The 22,533-nt window shown below is 42.1% G+C and overlaps 1 protein-coding gene across 1 annotated transcript; it reads left to right on the top strand.

Moving 5' to 3' along the window:
* The first annotated feature begins 6 nt into the window (after window positions 1-6).
* Window positions 7-21,982, top strand: Trip13 (thyroid hormone receptor interactor 13). The gene is made up of 13 exons (XM_036206784.1): window positions 7-294; window positions 1,260-1,425; window positions 5,081-5,210; window positions 7,812-7,867; window positions 8,504-8,594; window positions 10,550-10,622; window positions 13,712-13,775; window positions 14,519-14,605; window positions 14,858-14,964; window positions 15,877-16,030; window positions 18,211-18,323; window positions 19,786-19,855; window positions 21,092-21,982. The coding sequence occupies exons 1-13, from the start codon at window positions 203-205 to the stop codon at window positions 21,185-21,187; spliced, it is 1,299 nt and encodes a 432-aa protein (XP_036062677.1). The 5' UTR covers window positions 7-202; the 3' UTR covers window positions 21,188-21,982.
* The last annotated feature ends 551 nt before the right edge of the window (window positions 21,983-22,533 follow it).

Below are 22,533 nucleotides of genomic sequence, written 5' to 3'. Positions count from 1 at the left end.
TTCCGGGTCAGGGGGCGGTGCTCAGTGCGCGGCAGATTCGAAGCGCGGCGCGGCGCGACGCGGCACGGGCGACGGAAGTGGGTCAGACCCGGGCTCAGCCAAGGCGTGCCCTCCTGCCGCTGAGGAGCCTGTTCCACGGGGCGTGGGGCGCCGACCGCGGGCTCACTCCGGTCTCCTTCCCTCGGCTCCCCGCGTCCACGCTATGGACGAGGCGGTGGGCGACCTGAAGCAAGCGCTTCCCTGCGTTGTGGAGTCGCCCGCCGTCCACGTGGAGGTGCTGCAGCGCAGTAGCAGGTGAGCTCTGCCGAGCCCCGCCACGCGGGCCTCCGCACCGCACTGCCTTACCCCACCTCTCCGGATCCCGTCCCACAGCGTCTCGCGTCCTCAGCACGGCCCCACTTCACAGAGCAGGGGCAGCCTGACCTGAACCCACGCAGTGTGACACCACTCCCCCACACACACGCACCGCAGTTGACCCGAATTGCGTGACCCCACTTTGCCCTGCAAAGACTCCACCACGCACTACTCTGAGATTCACCCCTTACAGCACCGCATATCCCACATGATCTGGTAATAGGACCTCACAGCTCTCAACTGACAGGCCTGTGGTGCAGAGTCTAACAGAGATGATGAGCTCCTTTGTAGTAGGACTGCCCCTGCTGAGGGACAGTGGTGATCTCCAGTCAGGGGTGCAAGAAAGTGGAGTGTCAGTAGAGCAAGGATGTGAATAAGTCTTTCGTTTACTAAGCCTGTATCTGGTGGTAGATTTCCCGTTACAAAGATGTCCATACTCTGTGTTAGAACCCGTAGCTCTGCACTTCCAGCCCTTCCTTAACAGTGGCTGCCAATGTGGATGGAATATTCATTATGTTTCAGGTTTGTCCCAAACACTGAATTTTGATTGATCTTCATAGTAGCTTGTCAAGAACTAGTGCCACCTCCTTATTCTAATGAGGAGCTAAGGGTGGCCGGTGGTGTGACTGCAGGCCCAGGTCTCTATACCTACAGTTGATTGTTCACCACTGTCAAGCCTGATCTTGATTAATGTCTTTGTGTGTGTGTGTGTGTGTGTGTGTGTGTGTGTGTGTGTGTGTGGTCTGAAGGTTTTGTATGTGTGTTCGGCTATTTTTTTTTTTTTTAAACAAGTTCTCCATGCTGGGATTTCAAGCATGCCCCACCACACCTGGCTATACTTTAGTGTTTTGTTTTGTTGTTTTTTTAACTAAGATATTTTATGTATGTTTTATTTATTTTTCTAGTACTGCAAAAAAAGAAGACATAAAGCTGAGTGTTCACAAACTGCTCAACAGGCATAATATTGTATTTGGAGATTACACGTGGACTGAGTTTGATGAGCCTTTTCTGACCAGAAATGTTCAATCTGTTTCTATTGTTGACACAGAATTAAAGGCCAAAGACCCTCAGGTAAATTCCTAGCTCACAGTGCTGGTCACTGAGCCCTTAGGGAGTATGAGGTGATTGTCACAAATAACTAATACTGACATTGATAACAGGCTCTTTACCTATCTGTTGGTTTTGGTGACTAGATAATCCTTAGCTATGTATCCTGGAGCTAGGTGCTAGAATAAGGATACCATGTGTCCAGATGTTCTGGACAGAGCTGGGAATAGACAGAATGGCAATCTGGGAGTTGGAGAACAGAGCTTTAGAATGTTGGACTGTACCTGAATACCTGAATCCCCCTCTGCCCGTGAACAGGTGTCATGGTGTGCTCGGGAGTGTGTTAGGACTCCCTAGAGTAGGTTGTGTAGAAGTTACAGAAATGAGATGGCCTGCTTTGTGAAAGCTCCCCATCTCATATATAGATTGACTTACCGCTATCTTCTGATCTCACTTATGGGAAATTGGGAGCTTTGTGTTGACAGTTTTGGTACGCTAGGACAGTCTATCACCTGTATAAAAACATCTGGGAATGTATCCCTAAGGAAGAAGCTTCAGTACGCATTATATGCTCTTGCCTTATAAAGAACTGATTTTGAGGGCTGGGATGTAGCCAGTGGTAAATTTCTTGCCTAGTTTGCACAAGGTCCTGAGTTTAGTCTTTAGTATTGTAGAAAGAAAATAAATATGTAAATAGAAATAAAATAGGAAATTGATTTTGAAAAGTGAGCCCTAGGCTTAAAATTTTGTTGCTGCCATGTTTGATGGTACATGCCTTTAATCTCAGCACTCAGGAGGCAAAGTCAGGAAAATCTCTGAATTCAAGGCCAGTCATGGCTACATGATTAGACTTCATTCATTTGCTATGACTAATGTTTGGATATTGTCCACTTTTATCAATACTAAAATCTGGTGTCATTCTTGATTTGGCTAGGGCTTAGGAACTGTTGGGATGGGACTCTTCAGTGCCTCTGTGGAAGGCAAATTAGCACAGTTTGATTTTAGGGTACTCTGAAAAGTTCCAGCAACCTGACTACAGAGTCACCTATAGAAATTTCTCTTACCTGATAATGAGGCACTTCCATACATATATTGTTGCTAGCCAGCACTCTGAGATAGTTTGTCTATTGATCAAATTAATGAAACAAGTTTGATACATATACAGTAAACATGATATTGCCATTAAAAAGAAGAATCAGATTTCTACTTACTAATCTAAAATGTCTCCACACTGTGGCTGGAGAGATGGCTCAGGAGTTAAGACCACCTGTTGCTGTTGCAGAGATCACAGGTTCAGTTCCCAACACCTATATGGTGACTCACAACCATCCATAGCTCCAGTTCTAGGGGACTTGATACCCTCTTCTAACTTCAGGCACACACACACGCGTTGGTAAAACACTCATACATGTAAAAAATAAAATAATCCCTTTTTTAAAAAATGTCTCCAGGCTATAATAAGTAGATAAAGGTCTAGTCAGATAACTGTGTGTGGTTTCCAGACCCCTGCAGTCTACCAGTCACAGCAGCACTTTTACCAAGCACTTAGTCTGGGAGCTGAGTCGTGGTCAAGAAAAGCCTATCCAATAAAATTACTTAAAATATCTCAGATGCTTAACTGGATCTTTTGACATCAATTAAAGGAGCTACTAGTAATTATGTTGCATTAGAATATTTCACAGACCACATTCTCTCTTTATGTAGTTCTGTCATGACTAAGTTCTCTTAATTGCCACTTCAGTACTTTAATGGAAACCAAATATTCTAGAATATTCTCTTTGTCAAACACCTGCCCAAAGCTTAGAGATTCTTCTAGTCTTATCTTTTCCTCAGTTTCAGAGGAGTCATTGACCATAATCTGGTTCATTATAAAGGTCTCAGAGTAGACCCAAAACACAATTATTGTCATGTCTATAAAACTTAGAACCCACTCAGAAGGAAAACACAGCATGATCATTTAAATTAAAAATTGCCAGTCTAATGAATTACTAAGTAGCTCTAGGAATTTAAGGAATATATAACAGCAGATAGACCATCTTATAAGACTGTAGTAGCCATTAACTTTTCAGACAACATACCATTCACCTCAGTATGCATGTTTGTTCAATTGTTGGTTGACTTTTCTAATTCATACTATTTTCCTGCTTATTGGTATGGCATGATAAAGTAAGATACTGACTCACACTGTAATTTTAAGATCTAAGGTAAAAATGCAGATCTCTTTCACCCTAGCTCAATGGTCTTTATCTCACAAAAGGGGCACAGATTGGCATAGCCTCTTTACTTCTAAATGAGGTGTAAGATTAAGCCCCCATTGGGCCACTTTCAATAGATGGAAAGAAAGATAGGCCATTCCAGATCCTTTGATACTGTTTGATGAGGTGGAAGTTCAGGTCTCCATGGACCTGCCGAGTCCTTCTCATAATGACTGTCTTGTTGATAGAAGGAGAGAGTGGAGGCTCAGCTTCCCACTGATATGTCCTGGATATTATCCAGTAATAGATACTTAGGTTTCTTGGTTACATAGTTAAATCTAGAGTCAGGCAGGCAAATTACAGAATTAGACTGAATTGTCTTGTAGTGACAGAACAAAGTGTTCAAATTTAAGCAACAGGATGAGAATGTGTCACATGAAGACAAGGGCGAATCTGAATTTTCTCCAGTATTGAAATCTAGAACAGTGACAGTAGCAGTGAATAATGTAGTTTTGAATCATAACCCAAAATAATATAAAGCCCCTAGTGATACAAGTAAATGATAAATAAGCAAATGAGGGAAAGATAACAGATATTTTTGTAGGATACTTACACATGAAATATTTGTGGCTTCCCTTCAAGAGGTAACATTTAGTCCCTCCTACCTACCCAGTTCCTCTACTTTGGACTTTCTTTAGTATCTCTCTTCAAACTAGGTAACAACTAACTGGTAAATTAGAAAAAGGAAGATATCATTAATTTCTCAGTGGACATACTTGATAACATGCCCTTGGTTAGGGCTAAAGTCATCAGTCACTTCGTGTGTATCCTGTGTTTTGGCATGAGGTCATGTAAGGTGGTACTTTATTTCTAATTTTGAAACTCAGAATCCTACTCTGATTTTGAGAGGAAACAAGATATTTAACTATTCTAAATGAAGGACAAACATAAAGATAACCTACTGGAAAAAGAAATAGAAAGGACACTGTATGGAAAGCCATTTCTGCTCAGGTCTGTGTGAGTAATTGTACTATCTCTGAGTTTGGTTATAGATTTATATAAATGTTGGCATTTTCCTCACACATTACTTTTCAATATTTAAAAAATAATCACTTAAACTTAGGTTTGCTAGGAATGGTGGAGCAATACCTCTTTAATCCTAGTGCTTGTGAGGCAGTAGTTCCATCTCTGTTCCATTGAGACCAGCCTGAACTGTATAAGAGCTTGCAAGCAGATAGCCCTACATAGTGAAACCATGTTTTTTGGGGATGGTGGGGTGGTCAAGAGCTCAGAGGGGAAAAATAAATAAACACCTTAAGAGCCAATCCTAGGTCAGAAATGAAATGCTAGACTTCATCTAATCTGAGAACTGGTTTTTAACAGCAGTATGCCTTGGTCTTTATTTTAGCATACACAAACAATTGTAGGAAAGAAGGAGGTGTTCTGAGTTACGTAGATGTGTTTACTTTTTACCTCATCCACAGCCCATTGATTTGAGTGCATGCACCATCGAACTTCACATCTTCCAATTGAATGAAGATGGCCCCACCAGTGAAAATTTGGATGAAGAAACAGAAAATATAATTGCAGCAAGTCACTGGGTTCTGCCTGCAGGTAGAGTCCTGACGGTTGGGTAGTGGTGGAGGGAGGCAGCCAAGGAAGGCCTGAGTCAGCAGCTTAAGTCATACCTGGGTCACCTAATGCCACTTCTTTCTTAGAAGATTTGGTTCTTTGGTTTTATAAGATTTTAGGATGCTTTATCTTTTATGAAGTGCTTGAAAAGGTATCACTGTGTTAGCTCTCCATCACTGTAATAAATGTTTGAGACGATTAGTGTAAGAAGCATTTGTTTGGGCTCATAGTTTCAGTTCACAAAGGAGTGGCTCCATTGCTTTATGCCTTTTGCAAGGCAAAGCACCGTATTAAGGAGTGGAGGGCAGCAGAGGAATCGTATTCTCTTTATGGCCAGATGCAGGAACGTGAGTAAGATGTGTGGATGTGTCCCACTATCCCCTTCAAGGACATGGTTTTAGACCTACCTCTGGGCCCTGTCTTTTAAAGCTCCACTATCTCCCAGTAGCATCATGTTGATGATCAAGCCTTTAGCATGTGGGCCTTTAGGGAATACTACAGATTTGATTGGAGGTGATTGCAAAGGAAGGAACACATTTCTGGGCTGAGACTGTTGTTCCTTTAGACAGACTCCTCAGAGATTGTGTCTACTAAGGATGTCACTTGCATTCCTTATCCCTGCCCAACTGGTCTCCCTGCTGGTCGGTCCTGACCTCCGAAGCCAATAAATACTTCTCTGAGGACTTTGCTACTAGGTTCCAACAAATGGTGTCCAGGGATTAATTCAGTCACCAAAGTTTTATGTTTCTGCCATGTAGGGGGAGCTCATTTGTGTTTTTGTCTAAAACACACTTTAAATAGCTTGAAAGGCAAGTCTAAGAGGAAATATAAATTGCAACACTCAATGGAAACAAGAATACAGTATACCAATATTTATGGAAATATATTAACCCAAAAAGTAAATTTATAGGCTTGCATTTGAAATAAGAAATGACTTAGGCCAATGGCCTCGGCTTTTTTCTCTAGAAAGAAGAAACTGATGAGAAAAAATAAGTAAATAAACCCAGAGAAAGCAAAAGGATATAACAGAAATGCAAAATTGAAAATAATGAAACAATAAAAAATTTTTTCTGAAAAATATTTTTAGTGCTTGGATATTTCATATTTTGATCAAGTCAACTCCCATTCCCTTCTCTCTGTTTCCTCCCCATCCTCACCCCATTTTTGTCTCCCATTATCATGTGCTTTTTTTATCTTTAACCCACTGAATCCACTTTGTGCTGCCTGTATGTACATGGGTATAAAACATGTGCTGGAGCATGGAAGGGCCTACAACCCGAAGAAAATTGACTCTCCTTCCCCTAGCAGCCATCAATTGCCAGTAGTTTCTGAGATAGGGGTGGAATCTCATGAGCCGTGTCCAACAAATACTGTTATGCTGTGACATCCACTAATTCTAGTTCTTAAAATTTTTTTCCACTTCTGCTGGGCTGTGGTGGCACACACCTTTAATCCCAGCACTCGGGAGGCAGAGCCGGGTAGATCTCTGTGAGTTCCAGGCCAGCCTGGTCTACAGAGCGAGTTCCAGGACAGGCACCAAAGCTACAGAGAAACCCTGTCTCGAAAATAAAAAAAAGAAAAAAAATCCACTTCTTTGATGACTCCTAAGCCTGAGAGTGAGATGTGTGATATAGATATCCCATTTAGAGCTAAGAACTCCCACAGTCTCTTCTTCTTCACCTTCACCTGTTGTCTGCCTCTGTATGGAGATTATGTCTATTACAAAAAGAGGCTTCTCTGATGGGGGTTGAAAGATGCACTGATCTTTGGGTGTAAAAGAGAAGAACTGGGTGGGGAAATAGGGGCAGTTTATTACTATGTCTGTTGAACAAATAGTACTAGATTCTCCCCTAGGGCCTACAGCCTAGGTAGCCATGGAGTTTTGGTCCAGCTAATGATACCAGGGTTGAGTACTCTCTTGTGGTGTGAGCTTTAAATCCAATCAGAAAATGGTTGATTACTCCCATAACATTTAGTCTACTAATGTACCAATGAGCATATCTTGTCAGACCATTCATTATTGTAGCTTCCAGGGTTCATAGCTGTGTAAGACTATTGATAACTTTTCTTTTGCAAGTAGCATGCATAGAACCTTCTAGCACTATGAAAGTTAGCCAGTAGGGATGAGGAGAATTCATTTATAAAAGCATTAGTCCCCAAAATATGAAGAGTAATTCATTTTCTCTCTTATTTTGGGGATTGAATTCAAGGCCTCACATATTCAATGAGCAGCCTACCTCTGAGCTCCATGCCAGGTCCTCTTTGTACTTTTTTTGTTTGTTTGAGATATGAGTTCACTAAGTTACTCAGGCTGTCCTTGAACACATATGTGATCCTCCTCCCTCAGTCTCTCAAGTCATTGGGATTACAGGCTTGAGCTTGGTAAGAATAAAGCTTTTACTTCACTTACCTATCAAAATTATATGACTGACATTTATATTGGATCTGTAATTTTAAGAAAAGTTGAACTTTGAAAAAAACTGTGCACTTGCTGTATCAGTCTTGCTCTGCATTTGGAAGCATGGGAAACACTGGGCTCAAAGTCTTCCTAAAACTGGGTTTTTGTCTTATTCTCTCTGACAGCTGAATTCCATGGGCTGTGGGACAGCCTTGTGTATGACGTGGAGGTCAAATCACATGTAAGTTGCTGTTCTTTTTCTCAGAATGTACTTACTGCCTCACTCTTCAGTGTCCACGTCCCTTGATTCAGGTGGGCTTTTGGAAATCCTGTCTACCTGTGGTCCACATCCTGAATGCCAATCCGTCAGAGGTTCCTTAGCATAGAACTGATCCTTTAGGAAATGGTCAGAGACTAGAAGAGGATGAGAATTTATTTTGAGTTGCAGTCTCCCTCTGAGCCCTTTTGGGGACAAACTAGAAAACTGTCACTTGGTGAAAGCACTTCCTTGGGCTTCTGACAGATGTGTGTATGCATACCCCATTACTTGCTGTGGTGTTTTCAAAGAGGGAGTTTTCTATCTGATAAGTACCTTGGGCATCTTATTGGATGATGTCATTCTAAGTAAAAGTAATTCCTTTGTTTCTCTTCTTAGAATGGTACCAACTAGTATTTTACATTCCTACCTTTTAAAGATGCCTTCTAGAATGACAGCTACTGATGGGAGATGGTCTCTGAGTGTCCTGAGGTGACAGTCCTTTCAGGGGTGGCCATGATGGCCTTGCCCCTTTTGTGTTCAGAAGCAGGCCTTTGAAGCATGCTTTTGGGAACCTTTATCTTACAGGTGCTTTACTGCCTTTCTGCTTTTCCATGTTAGCTCCTTGATTATGTGATGACCACCTTACTGTTCTCAGACAAGAATGTGGACAGCAACCTGATCACCTGGAACCGGGTGGTGCTGCTGCACGGTGAGGTGGGCGGGTTTTCATGTGACAGAATGAATGGCCTGGAGTTGACATGTAATTTATATCTGGTCTTCTACAATGTTGTAGCTCTTTATTTTCTGAAAGAGTCAGAATTGTTCTTGGAAATTACATATCTATGGCACTGATTCGATTCACTAAAGTCTGGCAAACTTGTTAGTTGACTTTCTCTTGAAGGCAAATTATTTGCTTCCTTCTAACCTTTTTTATATAAAATGATTGGCTATTTTTCCCAGCTGAATATAATTGCTTAGGACAGAACAAGTCTCCCTTCTTTTCTGTGTAATAATCCCTGCTTCACTTCGTGAGTGTGAACTACGGAAGCCATGTTTTAAGAAGAAATTCTGTCAAGTCCTTTTTAGAAGGAAATAGTGTTGATTTGTACCCCACCCCCATTCCATCCTCTTTCCTGCATAGAGGTGGAACAAAATCAAGACAGTACCCACATTATAGCAAAGGAGAAGCTTAGGATAATTAACCTGTTTATGCCAATTATAATTGTGAGATTGCCCAAGATCTTTTTAAAAGTGTCATTTAAGGGGCTAGAGAGATGGCTCAGTAGTTAAGAGAACTTGTTGCTCTTGCAGAGGACTAGGATTCATGTCCCAGCACACACATGGTAATTCCAAACTGTAGCTGGAAGTTTCTCTGGTCCCACCCAACCCTGCTGTCCCACAACCGTTTATAAAATAATCACTCAGAGGCTTATATTAATTACAAACTGTATGGCCAATGGCCTTCATTTCTTGCTAGCTAGCTCTATTATCTTAAATTAACCCATTTCTGTTAATCTATGTTTTGCCACATGGCTGTGGCATTACCAGTCAGCTGGCATGTTGTTCCTTGGGCAGTAGGCTGTCATCTCCTCCACCTCTGCCTTTCTTCTTCCTGTCTCTCTTGTATTTCCCACCTGGCTATAACCTGACTCACCATAGACCAGAGCAGCTTTTTTATTAACCAATCATAGCAACACATATTCGCAGCATACAGAAAGATCATCCCTTAGCACATAACCATCTGTAACTCTAGTTCCTGGGGATCAGATACCCTCTTCTGACTTCTGAGGGCACTGCATGCACATGGTACACTTACATGTAGGTAAAAACAAAACACTCTACACATAAAATATAAATAAATCTTTTTTTAAAAAAAAGCTGGATATGGTAGAATAGGCCTTTAATCTCAATCCCGAGGAAGCAGAAGAAGCAGGGCTACAAAGTGAGACCTTGTCTCAAATAAGGAGAAAAAATATATTTTGGTTCATAGTTTTAGAAGTTCACTCCATGATTAATTGATTTTGCTGTTTTGGTCCTGTGGTGAATCATATTATGGGAGGAGCACATGGGAGAGCAGTCAGATCATAGCCAAGAATGAAAAAGAGGAAGAGACCAAAGCCCCTCAGTCCCCTTCAGATGCATACTCCCAATGACCTAAAACCTTACTTTTCTGTAGTCACCCATAACACCACTGAGGACCAGACCTTTAACAAATGGATGTAAGTGACATCCTAGATCTAAACTGGTATTGCTCTTCTGATCTAATGCGGGATGCAGGCCCCCTTTGGGTTATCAACAGTGGAAGATGCCACAGCAGTAATGGTCCTGAGATGGTACTCTTCTTCTTTCTCCATTTATTTGGTCTTTGAAAAGTGCAGTGAGGAAGTGTGGAGACAAGAGTTTGTGTCACTAAGATGTAGACCAGAAATGGTATATATTCAGTATGCTTAGAGAAATTAGGAGCCAGAAAGCAGTGTGTCAATTAGGAGACCAGAAATAGGAGAGTCTATACTACTGATGTCCAATCAGGGCTATATAGTGAGATCCTAGCACTTTTAAGCTTAACAATTAATACTTGTATTAATAACAGCAATAGTGCTTAACTATGTTTAAAAGTAATACTACAGCACTGGCTTGAATATATTTTCTTGGCTATTATTGCAGGTCCTCCAGGAACTGGAAAAACATCGCTTTGTAAGGCTTTAGCACAGAAACTGACCATCAGACTGTCAAGCAGGTAACTTTGGTGACAGCAGAGAGGAGAGCAACAAGCACAGGATTTGTAATATTTGAAACTTTTATTTTCAGTTATTCATGGGTTCCTCTCCTGGGTGTAGGGCAATTCACTCCTCTATGCAGAAGGGTAGATTCAGTCTAATAAAATACCCTGAGGCTAATGGTGGCAGCCTGGCACTGTCCTAGTGCATGTGGACTTAAAGAAAGGCTCGTGGATGGCAGGTCTAGACACTGAGCAGATTTTCTGTTCATTTGCTTTTATCATTTACTAGGAAAAGAACTTTGATGTCCCTGTGAACTTACTTGTTCTTCCTTGAATTGTGTCTGTTTGGCATCTTGGTTCTTCCCACATTTGAAGACTGTGGGGTGATTACTCATTACTTAGGAATCTGTTCTTCAGCATGTTAGACTCCTAGGTTTTGTTACACAGACTACCCATGTACTTTGCCCTTTTATCTCAACTTTTTATTTAAAGAAAAATATTTTATTTTATTGTGTGTATGGGTATTTTGCCTGCATGCATGTCAGTGTAGCACAAGTGTGCCTGGTTCCCAGAGAGGCCAAAAGAGGGCATCAGATCCCGAGGAACTGGAGTTTCAATGGTTATGAGAAGCCATGTTGGTACTGGGAACCAGACCCAGGTCTTTGGAAGAACAGCCAGTACTCTTAACTTCTGAGACATCTCTTCAGCTCCCCTTTTTCATCTTAAAAAATATCTGCACTTAATTTTAAACAATTTCTGTTACTACACCCTTAAGCCCATGGATTTTTTTTTTGTAGTGTCTAAACTGCTTTTACTCCCAATCAGTAGTTCTTTTCTTTCTTATAGTTTATTTTCTTTCTGTGAAGATTCCTTTTTCTCTTCTTTCCTTCATTTTTGTTAAAGTCCTGAACCAGTATGGCTTTTTTGATGATCTCGCCTATCAATTGCATTGTTATCTCTGTTGACTGACTTTTCATGTAGTTATGGGCCATACGTCTCTTCTTCCTAGCATGTGTGTTTAGTCTTCATTGTCTTATCTGAATGGATTTGGAGTCATCTAGAGGACATAATTGTCATTCTATCTTTGAGGGAGTTTCCAGAGAAGTTTAACAAAGAAAGGAAAGCCTACCCTAAATGTGGGTGACACCATCCTAAGAGCTAGTGTCCTAATCTGAATGAAAGGGGGGAAAGAGAAAACCAGCTGACTGGTAGCATTCTGCTTCCTCTGCTCCTAGTTGATGCTGTGGGCCAAGCGACTCTGTATCATGCCTTCTTTACCATACCTTACTGATGGACTGAATTCCTCTGAACTGTGAGCAAAAGTAGTGCCCTCCCTCAACTTGTTTCTTGTCAAGTATTGGGTCACAGTGATGGGGTGGGGGCAACTAATTCAGAATGTAAGTGGGTTTTTGCATAAATACTAAACACTGTGGTTAAAATATCTAGGTTTTTACATATTCCTTTTAAATCTGCTGGCTTGGTTCCGGTAGCCTTATCAACTACTTGTAACATAGTGTATCTTTCTCAGTTTGTTTTCAGCATTCTGGGGAAAGGGTTTGGGTTTATTTAGTCTTGTCTTTGTCCTTGTGTGTTCTCTTGTGCTCGGCCTAGGGTGCTCGGCCTAGGGTCTCTGCCTAGGAGTTCCTGGAAGGTTAAGACAGTACTTTCTCTACCTGGGCCATAGGAGCTTGGCTTCTTCTAGCCTGTATGAGCTTTAAGGACCCTCAAACCTCATGGACTCACCCTGCTCACATGCTTTGTTATTCATCAGACACAGGGTCCCACGCTGGTTTCAAGAATGTATTTCTTCATTTTCCCTTCCCCTGTGGAACTCTGCCCTGCAGCCTCAGAACCTCTTCTCAACCACCAGCCTTGATTTCCTCAGCTCCATGATGCGTAGGTTTCCTTGGGTTATAGTTGGAAAAAGCCTGGATGGACAGATTAGCCTAGCTGTTAGAGCTTTTCCCTTGGGAGTCACCTTTGCCTGTCGTCACTTTTTAAATCTTGTCTTAATTTGTCATTGCCTAAACAGGGAAAGTTTGACTTCTGCTACTCCAATATGAATTGGGATTCCTATGAGATTCACTGATATATGAGACTACTTTATTTTGACCAGTTATGTCTAGCAACTTGGCCCTATTCTGATATATTTAATTGCATCTTTTCTTTAAAGGCCTCTAAAGGCAAAGTTTCTAGAACACTAGAGAAGCAAAATGTTCTTAAGGGAAATCTAACTTTCACTTAGAAAAATGTGGGAATTTGTGTTTATCTTGTGAGTTAGAAATGTATACACATATACATGTTTGCAATTATTTATTAGTCCTCATTCTGTTAAATACAGTGCTTTATAATTAATGTTATTTAATAGTAACCCGGGTCTCTTTACTTTGTCATGTTATCTTTAACACCCTTCTCTACACTTTGTAAGAAGTAAAAGTAATTAGTGCTATGGTTTTAAAATAGAATACTAGTGGTACTTTTTAAAAGCAAGAAATTCTTCTGTGGACCTGGGACGTGGGTGAGCTATAAAGAGTTCTGGGAAGCCTAGTCTTCATAGAGAGTTCTAGGGTGTTAGAGTTATATAGACCCTATTTCAAAAGGAGAGACAGAGTCTGTGTGTTAGTGTAAGGAGCCTCCTCCTCTCCCCTTGCTTAGGCTGAGTGTATACAATTTCTGAGTGGGGGGTTGTGCCATTTCAGACATTCTCTGGTCAGCAGCATTAGTGTGTTTTGGCCTTTTGAGCACTTCAGGGCTGGAGTCTGTGGGAAAAGGAATTGTCACACTTTGGGGTTTGTGGAAAAAAAAATGTGTAGATTCTGCCAAAACTTCTTGATGCTTCTATTTTGTTTTATGTGCTGTTTTGGAAATAAAAGTTGTAAGCAGATTAAAATGAGAGTTTTTACTATTTGATTCAAATGAGGATATGAGAAAACTTGTTTACTGTCAGCTGGACTTGATAATTGCATCCTATTAGGTTTTCTACAATTATTAATTATATGGAGTTGCATATCTTAAGAGTAGGAGTTTACTTTCAGAATGTGGGCAATAAAGGAATGTTGTGTCAAAGGCAGTGTATTAATTGTAGTTTCCTTACCTTTTCTGACCAGATACCGGTATGGCCAATTGATTGAAATAAACAGCCACAGCCTATTTTCTAAGTGGTTTTCAGAAGTAAGTATTAAATGTTTTAATTATTGATATTGTCAGCCATAGTTGGAAAACAATGTCTTCTGTCTTCACCAAGCATTCCAAACACAGAAGCTTCTGGAAAGAAGTAGGTGAAATGAGAAAGTCAACCAAGTACCTGACTTTGATCAGAGACGGACTCCAGAGCTAGAGGACTTGGAGGCAGTCTAAATTGGAAAAAACCCTCCAAGGTCATTTCCCAGACCTCTGATTGGGTAAGGCAGGACACCCACAGGGCATCCAACAAATACCCAAATCTGTGGTCTCACTTAGACTGTGCCTTTTGCCAAGCAGCCTTTAGGCTCATGCACTCTGGATCTGAACTGAGGGGGTACCCTAGTTGTGGGTGCTCCTAACCCTGGAAAGCAAGGCATCCCATTTCAGAATGCTCTTGTGGTAGGTGATGTAGGTAACTGGGAACAGTGTGCCTGTAATCTTCCCTCATCCGTTTCTGTGTGCCATCAGTGGTTTGTCTTGTTCCCAGGGGAGTAAGTTCACACAGGTGATCATTAGTAGGGTCACTACACTATGCTACCCTGAACAATAACAGATACAGTCTCAGGTCTCCATTTACTAGAAAGCAGTACATTTGTGCTGATCACTGAAGCCATCTCTAGATCTTTTCTGGTGCTGTGAGTTTTCTGAGGGGCCATTACAGTGGTGGTGCCTTGTGCTCCTGTAACAGTTGACTACAAATTGGCACCACTAATAAGAATGCTTTGTTTCAGAGTGGCAAGTTGGTAACTAGGATGTTCCAGAAGATTCAGGACTTGATTGATGATAAGGAAGCGCTGGTGTTTGTGCTGATTGATGAGGTAGGCACTCACAGGTAGCTAGTCTTTGCCTGAATTGCCTCTTGCTACTAGGGCCTGATTCCTCTCACTTTGTCAGCTGTGTTGCAAGCTCTTTCCTGTGGATCTTTTCCTGGTGGCCCATGCATTGAGCTGGGAGCAGGTAGCACACATAGATGCATTCGATCTTTCTATTCAATCAGTTGACACAGTCCATAGCTGCCTGTGAAGTGCCACATACTCCTCATTTTGACCTGTTGACCGCTGTCCCCGCAGGTGGAGAGTCTCACAGCTGCTCGAAATGCTTGCAGGGCAGGTGCAGAGCCATCAGATGCTATCCGTGTAGTCAATGCTGTCTTGACTCAAATTGATCAAATCAAAAGGTAACACTGGGATAAACAGTGAGAGTGCACACAAGTAGTGATAGAGAAGCATGATGATCAGATAGCTTAGATCTTGTTCTCAGGCAGCTTGATGACTTTATAGCCATTTCCCTCACCTTGGCTTCTGCTGCCAGTGTCTCCCTACAGTCTCCAAGGAAGGTTCCTTCTATGGCCTGTCTGAAACCCTCCCTCACCACCCTCTCTTCCAGTATCACTCCCAGTTCTTTGTGCCAAGCTCTCATCGCAGACCAGATAGACTCTCTAGATAAATACTAAGTCTCAAACCATTTCTACCCAGGTCCTGTGTTAAACTGGTTAGTTCTTTACCTCACTACCCAGGATCTCTGTCATACTGACAGACTCTCCACTATCCTTTCCAAGGTCCCCTCTTAGGCTTCACACTTGCCTGCTTAGGATCCCTTATAATGCTTATGGTCTTCCTCGCCTGCCTTCCTGGAGTACCCCCTTATGTTGATTTCCTTCCCATTAGTTAGAGGTGATGTGGGGTCAGAAGGACACCTCCCATGATGTCCCTTTTGCCATCATTATGCTCAAGGCTGATGGTCTCCAATGCCTCAGGTTCCCTTTAGTGGCTAGTCAGAGATGTTGCACAAAGTGAGATCTGCCCAGAGCTGAACAGGTGAGATAAGTCAGTAGAGTATACCACAGCTTTCTAGAAGCAAATGCCTTGGGAGTATCTGTTGGACTAGAGATCAGGGCTCACAGAACATGAAAGCTGTGTTGGAGGGCTACTCTGACATGAAGCACAGCCACCAAAATAAAACTGGATAGGCTCTTCCACTCACAGACCTACTGTTCCTCCTACCCATGCACCTGTCAAATGGGGTGGAACAGAATTGGGCTTTTAAAGCAAGCACATTGTGCCTAATTCTTGCCTGTTCACTACAACAGGCATTCCAATGTGGTGATTCTGACCACATCCAACATCACTGAGAAGATTGATGTGGCTTTTGTGGACAGAGCTGACATCAAACAATACATTGGGCCTCCCTCTACAGCAGCCATCTTCAGAATCTACCTCTCTTGTTTAGAAGAACTGATGAAGGTACCTTTGTTATTTTCACTCATGACCGTCACTAGATTTGTACATGTTGGTAGTTAATTAGCATAACTTAATGTACACTAGTTCCAATAAGGCATTTTATCATAGGCATCTTATCTTACATTGAAAATTATAGTTGTATTGCATCTAAATTTTGCCTGCTTACTCAGTATTTTTTATCTTTATTTCCTGTAACAGTAAAAAAACAAACAAAAAAATCCAAATTTTGAATTAGCCTATAAAATGATGCCTTTTTTTGTATAGCACTTTTATATATGTATGTCATTATATCATACTCTTAATATTTCTGTTCTTTTGATATAGTATGATTAACACTTCAGTATTTAAGGTACTGGTGTATAGAAGGTTAGTGAAAGGGTTGTAGGCAGACTATTAGGTACATCCTGATTCTGAGCCTACCATGGACTATAAAAGTGGCCAGTCTTAGCCTATATAAAGGACAATGGAAGTCTTACTTCACAGGTTATGCTGACTGAAGGCCAAAGTTTTCAGAGTATCATCTGATTGAAGGTTATAGTTCATGGATTATACTAACTGAAGGTCATAGTTCACAGAACTATGACTGACTGAAAGTTGGGGTTCTCAGATCTGCATCTGACAGCTCATACTGCAAGAACATACTTTTGAGTGTAGAATGTAGGGAACTAGGGCAGTAACCAGTCAAGCCAATAGGCAGAGATTTATGGTGATTGCTGTGGTAAAATCTTTGCCCCTCGTCAGCAGAGTGGAATTGTCCTCACATCCTGTAGTGACTGCCTGACACTTCATGAAATAGTGGGCCTTGCTGTCTTCGCCAAGGATGGCATTGTCATTTTTGGGCAGGAATAGGGAGCCAGCTCAGCCAGGAGCCCAGTAAGGGTGCTCAAGTCAGCATTGTTCTGGCATTGGCATCCTGTCTAGTTTCAATATCTGGAAGAAGGGTGGGGACCTCTGTGGAGCTGCTTTACTGCCAAAGAGCTTAGTGTGAGGCAGGTCCAGTGAGGATGCTGGATATGTTTGAGGTCAAAGATGCTTTTGATGTGTCTTTTAGCTCTCATAATAGGACAAATGTCATCCTATTATGAATCTGGAATGTTCTGAAGTTTAGCTTAGAGGTATAGATTTTGGGGGAGTTGAGGCCAGTTTCTTATTTGGTTATTTTGTGAAACCTTAAGATAGAGTTCGGGAGATGGTTTATTGGATAAAATGTTTGCCACCCAAGCACAAGGACTTTGCGTTCAGATTCCCAGCACCCACATAAACATGGCAAACCCACCTGTAATCCCAGGAGTCAGGAAATGGAGACGAGGTCTATGGAGCAATCAGGATAGCTAACTAATCAAATTTGTGAGCCCTGGGTTCAAGTGAGAACCTATTGAGAAAGACATCAGCCTCTAGCCACATACACGTGCAAGGAAACAAGAGATTCAGACACTGTGATGAGACTTAGGCTGGTCCTGAAGGCAAATACTGTGTAATTGAGTCTCACTCTGTCAGGAGCTTGCAATCTGGGTTCTTATGATGTGTGCCTACCTGTATAAATTCACTGGGGACCTGAAAGAATCACTTGTGCAGAGAGGTAAGAATACTGAACAGAAACCTCTTTCCTAGTTTACCCACAAACCTCCAAATTATACAGAATAAGGGTTTGTGGAAGCAGTCAGTGCCACTCTGACAGCTCAGTACAGTTCCTTGAGGGAGAGTCAGGAATCCCTGCCTTGTCTGTCATTCTCCTAGTCATAACTGAAGAGCAAACCAAGACTGTTTTTTTGAAAACAGCTGTGGTCCTGGCTCTGCATTCCAGTTCTGCTCCTGTAGATTTGACACATATTTCTGAAACTAAGGCAGCAGTTCAGTACCACCCATCACTGCCCCCTACCCATTCCCCCCAGCTCTGACATGTAGCCAGGAAGTAGCTTGGCTAAAAACTCAGCATCTGGTTTGCTGCTGGTTTTTGAGCTGTGCTTTATTGTTTACATCCTGATGTTTGAAGAAACATAGGTGTGTATGTTGGGGACAAAACTTGAAAGCCGTTCCCTAGTGCCTGTGTCTGGGTGATTATTTTGAACTTATGTAAGTCATAAAACTTTCTGATAGCTCTAGAAGTACTGGCCCTTTTGCTCATGGTGCCTGTACCTGTCTTTTGTGGATTCTGTCATAACTACTCTGCCTTTGCTTTGCAGTGCCAGATCATATATCCTCGTCAGCAGCTGCTGACCCTCCGAGAGCTGGAAATGATTGGCTTCATTGAAAATAATGTGTCAAAATTGAGCCTCCTTTTGAGTGAAATTTCAAGGTACAAACTGATGTCATTTTTTTACCTAAGAAAAATGGTTTGCTGAGGTAACTAGGTATTGTGATTTCCTTTGGAGACCAGAGAAGGCTCTGGAGGTAAGCTATCAGGCACTGCAAAAGTAGGCATGAGTAGCTGGCAGGGGCAGCAGAGGCCTGCAACTCATAAAAAGAAAGTGAGAAGGGAAATAACTTTGGTAATTAAGGTAGGATGAAGGGCAGGTAAGAGTCTGACATAGAGCCTCAAAAGACAGGCTATATGTATAATTGCAGAACATCAGGAAGCTGCTGGGCAGTGTGTTGGCAGCCATCTTCATGGAGTATTCCCTATAGATCAGTGTGGTAGTGCTGGAGAGGCAAAGGGACCATGCTATGAACCTCACTTTCTGCCAATTTGGACTTTATTCAGAAGCCATGAAGCATGTGTATGGTGATATTTTATTTGTACTGAAATGTGATTTAATTGTATGTTAATAAATAAAGTTGCCTGGGGGTCAGAGCTAATAGCAAGCCATAGCAGAAGCCACCTTTAATCCCGATCACATGACAGGCAGATCTCTGTGTTCAAGGATACAGCCAGCATGGAGACACACGCCTTTAATCACAATACCAACCATAGAAGACCTGGAAGTCTGTATAGACAGGCAGTGACAAGGAGGTCATGTAGTTGGGTTTACAACCAATGAGAAGGTAGAACAGAAAGTCAATAAAAAAGACAGATACACAGGAAGTAGGTCTCTTTCTGAGGGGAAGGACGACAGCAGCAGCGAAGGGTAAGAAAGGTTTTTCAGTATCAGCTCTTACCTACTGCTCTGACCTCTTGGACTTTTAACTCTGCATTTGGTTCTGTGTTTCTTATTTAATAAGACTGTTAGGCAGAGTGGTGGTGGCGCACGCCTTTAATCCCAGCACTTGGGAGGCAGAGGCAGGTGGATCTCTGTGAGTTCAAGGCCAGCCTGGTCTCCAACGTGAGTTCCATGAAAGACACAAAACTACACAGAGAAACCCTGTCTCGAAAAAACAAAAAAGAAAAGACTGTTACATCTGCACATGTGGAAGATTTTGAGTGAAAGGTTAACATGAAGAATTCAGTGTTGCTAGAGAGGAGACTTAAATAATGAGGAGAAGTACACTTCAGATATTTCTGTTAAAAATATAAGACACTGTGGCCTGGTCGGGGATTCTGCTGGCAGCATTGTGCCACAGTGTCTTACTCTATACCTGATGCTCCCATGTGGGCACTTGGTCCTAGAGTCATAATTGGAGCAGGAACCAAAGATGATCATGTTGGGGAGAAGAGAGGACAGCAATCTTTGAGGCCAAGGCTGTACCCAGGGTTGTACAGAGGCTTGTGCTTTTAGGTTGCCTTGGGCAGCATTTGAGCTGGGAAGAGGGAAATTATCCCTGAACTGTGTACATTTGTGTGTATGAAGTTGACACCCATGAATGTGATTATTTTTATACAGGAAGAGTGAGGGCCTCAGTGGCCGAGTCCTGAGGAAACTCCCTTTCCTGGCTCATGCACTCTACATCCAGGTAAGCTTCCCTTGGCCCTGTGTAGTGGATATCCAGGTCCCTCCCCAACACTATTCACAGGATCCTGGGGTAGTGTCTTAGTTTCTTTTTCAGTTGTGGTAAAATACTCTTTAAAAAGCAACTTACGGGAGAAAGTTTATCTAGCTCACAGTACAAACCACCATGGTGTGAAGTCAAAGCAGCAAGAGCTTGAGGCTGCTGGTCCATCGTCAGGAAGCAGAGAGTGGATAATGAATAAATGGTGCTACACAGTTCCCTTTTCCATTTATATAGTCCAGGACCCCAGCCAGGGAGGGATGCCAACAGAGTGGGCAGGTCTTCTCACCACAATTGATATAATCGAGATAATTCTCTAATAACATGCCCAGAGGCCTGTCTCCTGGGTGATTTTAGACTGTCAAGTTGACAACACTATCCATCATGGACAGTGGGTACTTGAGAAGAAATGGCTCTTCCAGGTGTCTGCTCCTAAGTGTGTATGTATATGTGTGTGTGTGTGTGTGTGTGTGTGTGTGTGTGTGTGTGTGTGTGTGTGATACTTACAGGCATACATGTACTGTGGTGCACTGGAAACTTGTGTCTAGAGCCCACTTCATATTCCTCAGTACTTGTACCCCATGAGGCTGGGTTCTGTTTACAAACAATGATGACCTGGAGTCATTCCTTACTTTCCAGGGCCAGGCCCCCAGCACAAGCTCATCAGCCACACAGTTCTCTTAAATCCATTATCTGGCATTCTACCTGGCCAGTGGCAGCTGCTATGCTCGGTGTGGTCTTCAGTACCAAGGAAACACCCATGGGCCATGAGTATGACTGCTTGACACAGAGGGGAGAGCTTGGTGCTGAGCTGTATAGTGAGTCTCGGTTATAAAGCAGCAATGTTGTGCCTCACAACTCCTAGACATTGGGTGAACTCTTTGGGAAAGGTTCCAAAATATCAGGCCTTGAGGCCCCACATTCTGTTCCAAACAGATTCTCTTCTTTTTTAGCAGATGGATGACTGTTGGTCTCACTTGCCTACTCTGCTAGCCTTTTCTAACCATAGGAAACAACGAGTTACCTCCTCTTTTACAAAGCACATCTGGGTGCCCTGTTGTGGGCCTGAGAGGTCATGGGCTTGTTTAGCCCACATAGAGCTGAGCCTCTCTTCCTAACTGCAAATGTATATAGATGGTAGCTGCCAGGTAGCCCTTCTAAGGCCCAGGTCCACTCATTAATGACCATGTATCTTTTCAGGCTCCCAGTGTCACCATCGAGGGTTTCCTCCAGGCCCTGTCTCTGGCAGTGGACAAGCAGTTTGAGGAGAAAAAGCAGCTTTCAGCTTATGTTTGATCCCAGACATCCATATTTGTGGTGTTCGATGGACAACTAGTGGGTGGCACCACCTACCTCACAGGAATTACACCAAACCATGCAGGTCTGCAAGCCAGACATGAGTGGGCAAACTTTGCCAGGAGAAGGACTGTTTGTGTTATTTTTACAATGCATATTTAAAGACAAACTGCCTATCTTTTTCACTGTTCAAATTCTGTTTGGATCTATGTAAAGACCCACTAAATATTGATTGCCATCCTGACTCCAGCCTGTTAGAACACAAGACATTAAAATTTGTTGAAAATAGAGGGAGATCAAGAAACAAGAACAAGAGAGATGCTAAGTAAGTCCACAATTATAGCATTGAAAGATAGATCCTTTGCTCAAGCTAGAAGGGAACAGTTACTTTCTGGCCTGAGCCTGCTTCAGTTAGCACAAGATGCTATGTAATGGGTGAGAAAGCCATGTTCCTATGATACAGAAATTGAGAAGAGGATTGCAGGTAAGGACTTCTTTGACAATGATCAGATGTCATGTTCACTGGAGCAGTGCATACTTCGTATGGTCAAGTGAAGCAGGCAATGTATGGAAATTTCTGCTCAGTATTTTGTTTCTTCAGTAATATTATTCATATTTCATGTGAAAATTCATGTTGCTAAATATAAAATAAGTCAGTAAGTGTTGTACCTCACAAAATATCATGTTTTACTTCATCTTCTGCTAAAAGTAGTTTGACATTGATGCTTTGTACATGAAGCCACTTTTAAAGAGGGTCCTGCCTTTGTCATAGAATTTTTTAAATATTAAACTTGTTTTCAGAATGCTCTCATTTTTATTATTATATCTGCTTCAAATAGTGAAAATGTTACTAATAATGACTGGTGTATTCACACACATTAAATCTGGTATGTACCAAGGACCTCACAGTATAATTGTGTCATTGACAGGAGCATGCCCACCCTGCCAGTCAGGTTTAGGAGCAGTACTTCTGAGACACCACAGGCCATGGCTACTGCCTATCAACTCAACTTTACCTCCTGATACAGACATTGAAAGCAGAGCCTTGCTCTTTGATTCCTGGGGCTGCCATGGGGACTTTGGCTTCACTTCCCCTGGGATAGCTATGACTGAGGTAGTGGGCCTCTTCCTGCTTCTCTCTATGCATCCTTTCCATTGATCTGTGCTTTTCAGGGTTTCCAGCTAATTACTCTGTTTCATGTTTCCCAGTATTCCTCTTTTTGGGAGAAATTTGTCCTTTGTTGTTCTGACTATTCTCATTCATAGACTTACAGAAGACTAATGCTTCTAAACCATTCTCTTACCTTAGAAGTTAACCTCTAACTGGAAAGAAAAAAAAAGTTAAC

The sequence above is a fragment of the Onychomys torridus genome, chromosome 15 (genome assembly GCF_903995425.1).
Source record: "Onychomys torridus chromosome 15, mOncTor1.1, whole genome shotgun sequence".
Classification (NCBI taxonomy): domain Eukaryota; kingdom Metazoa; phylum Chordata; class Mammalia; order Rodentia; family Cricetidae; genus Onychomys; species Onychomys torridus.
Note: the sequence above shows the minus strand (reverse complement) of the source record. Positions and strands in the feature narration are given on the sequence as shown.

Coding starts and splice junctions, on each gene's coding strand:
- Trip13 (XM_036206784.1), top strand. CDS start 203: ATGGACGAGGCGGTGGGCGACCTGAAGCAAGCGCTTCCCTGCGTTGTG. Junction 1,426..5,080: donor TAAAGGCCAAAGACCCTCAG/GTAAATTCCTAG, acceptor CCTCATCCACAG/CCCATTGATTTGAGTGCATG. Junction 13,776..14,518: donor TTTCTAAGTGGTTTTCAGAA/GTAAGTATTAAA, acceptor GCTTTGTTTCAG/AGTGGCAAGTTGGTAACTAG.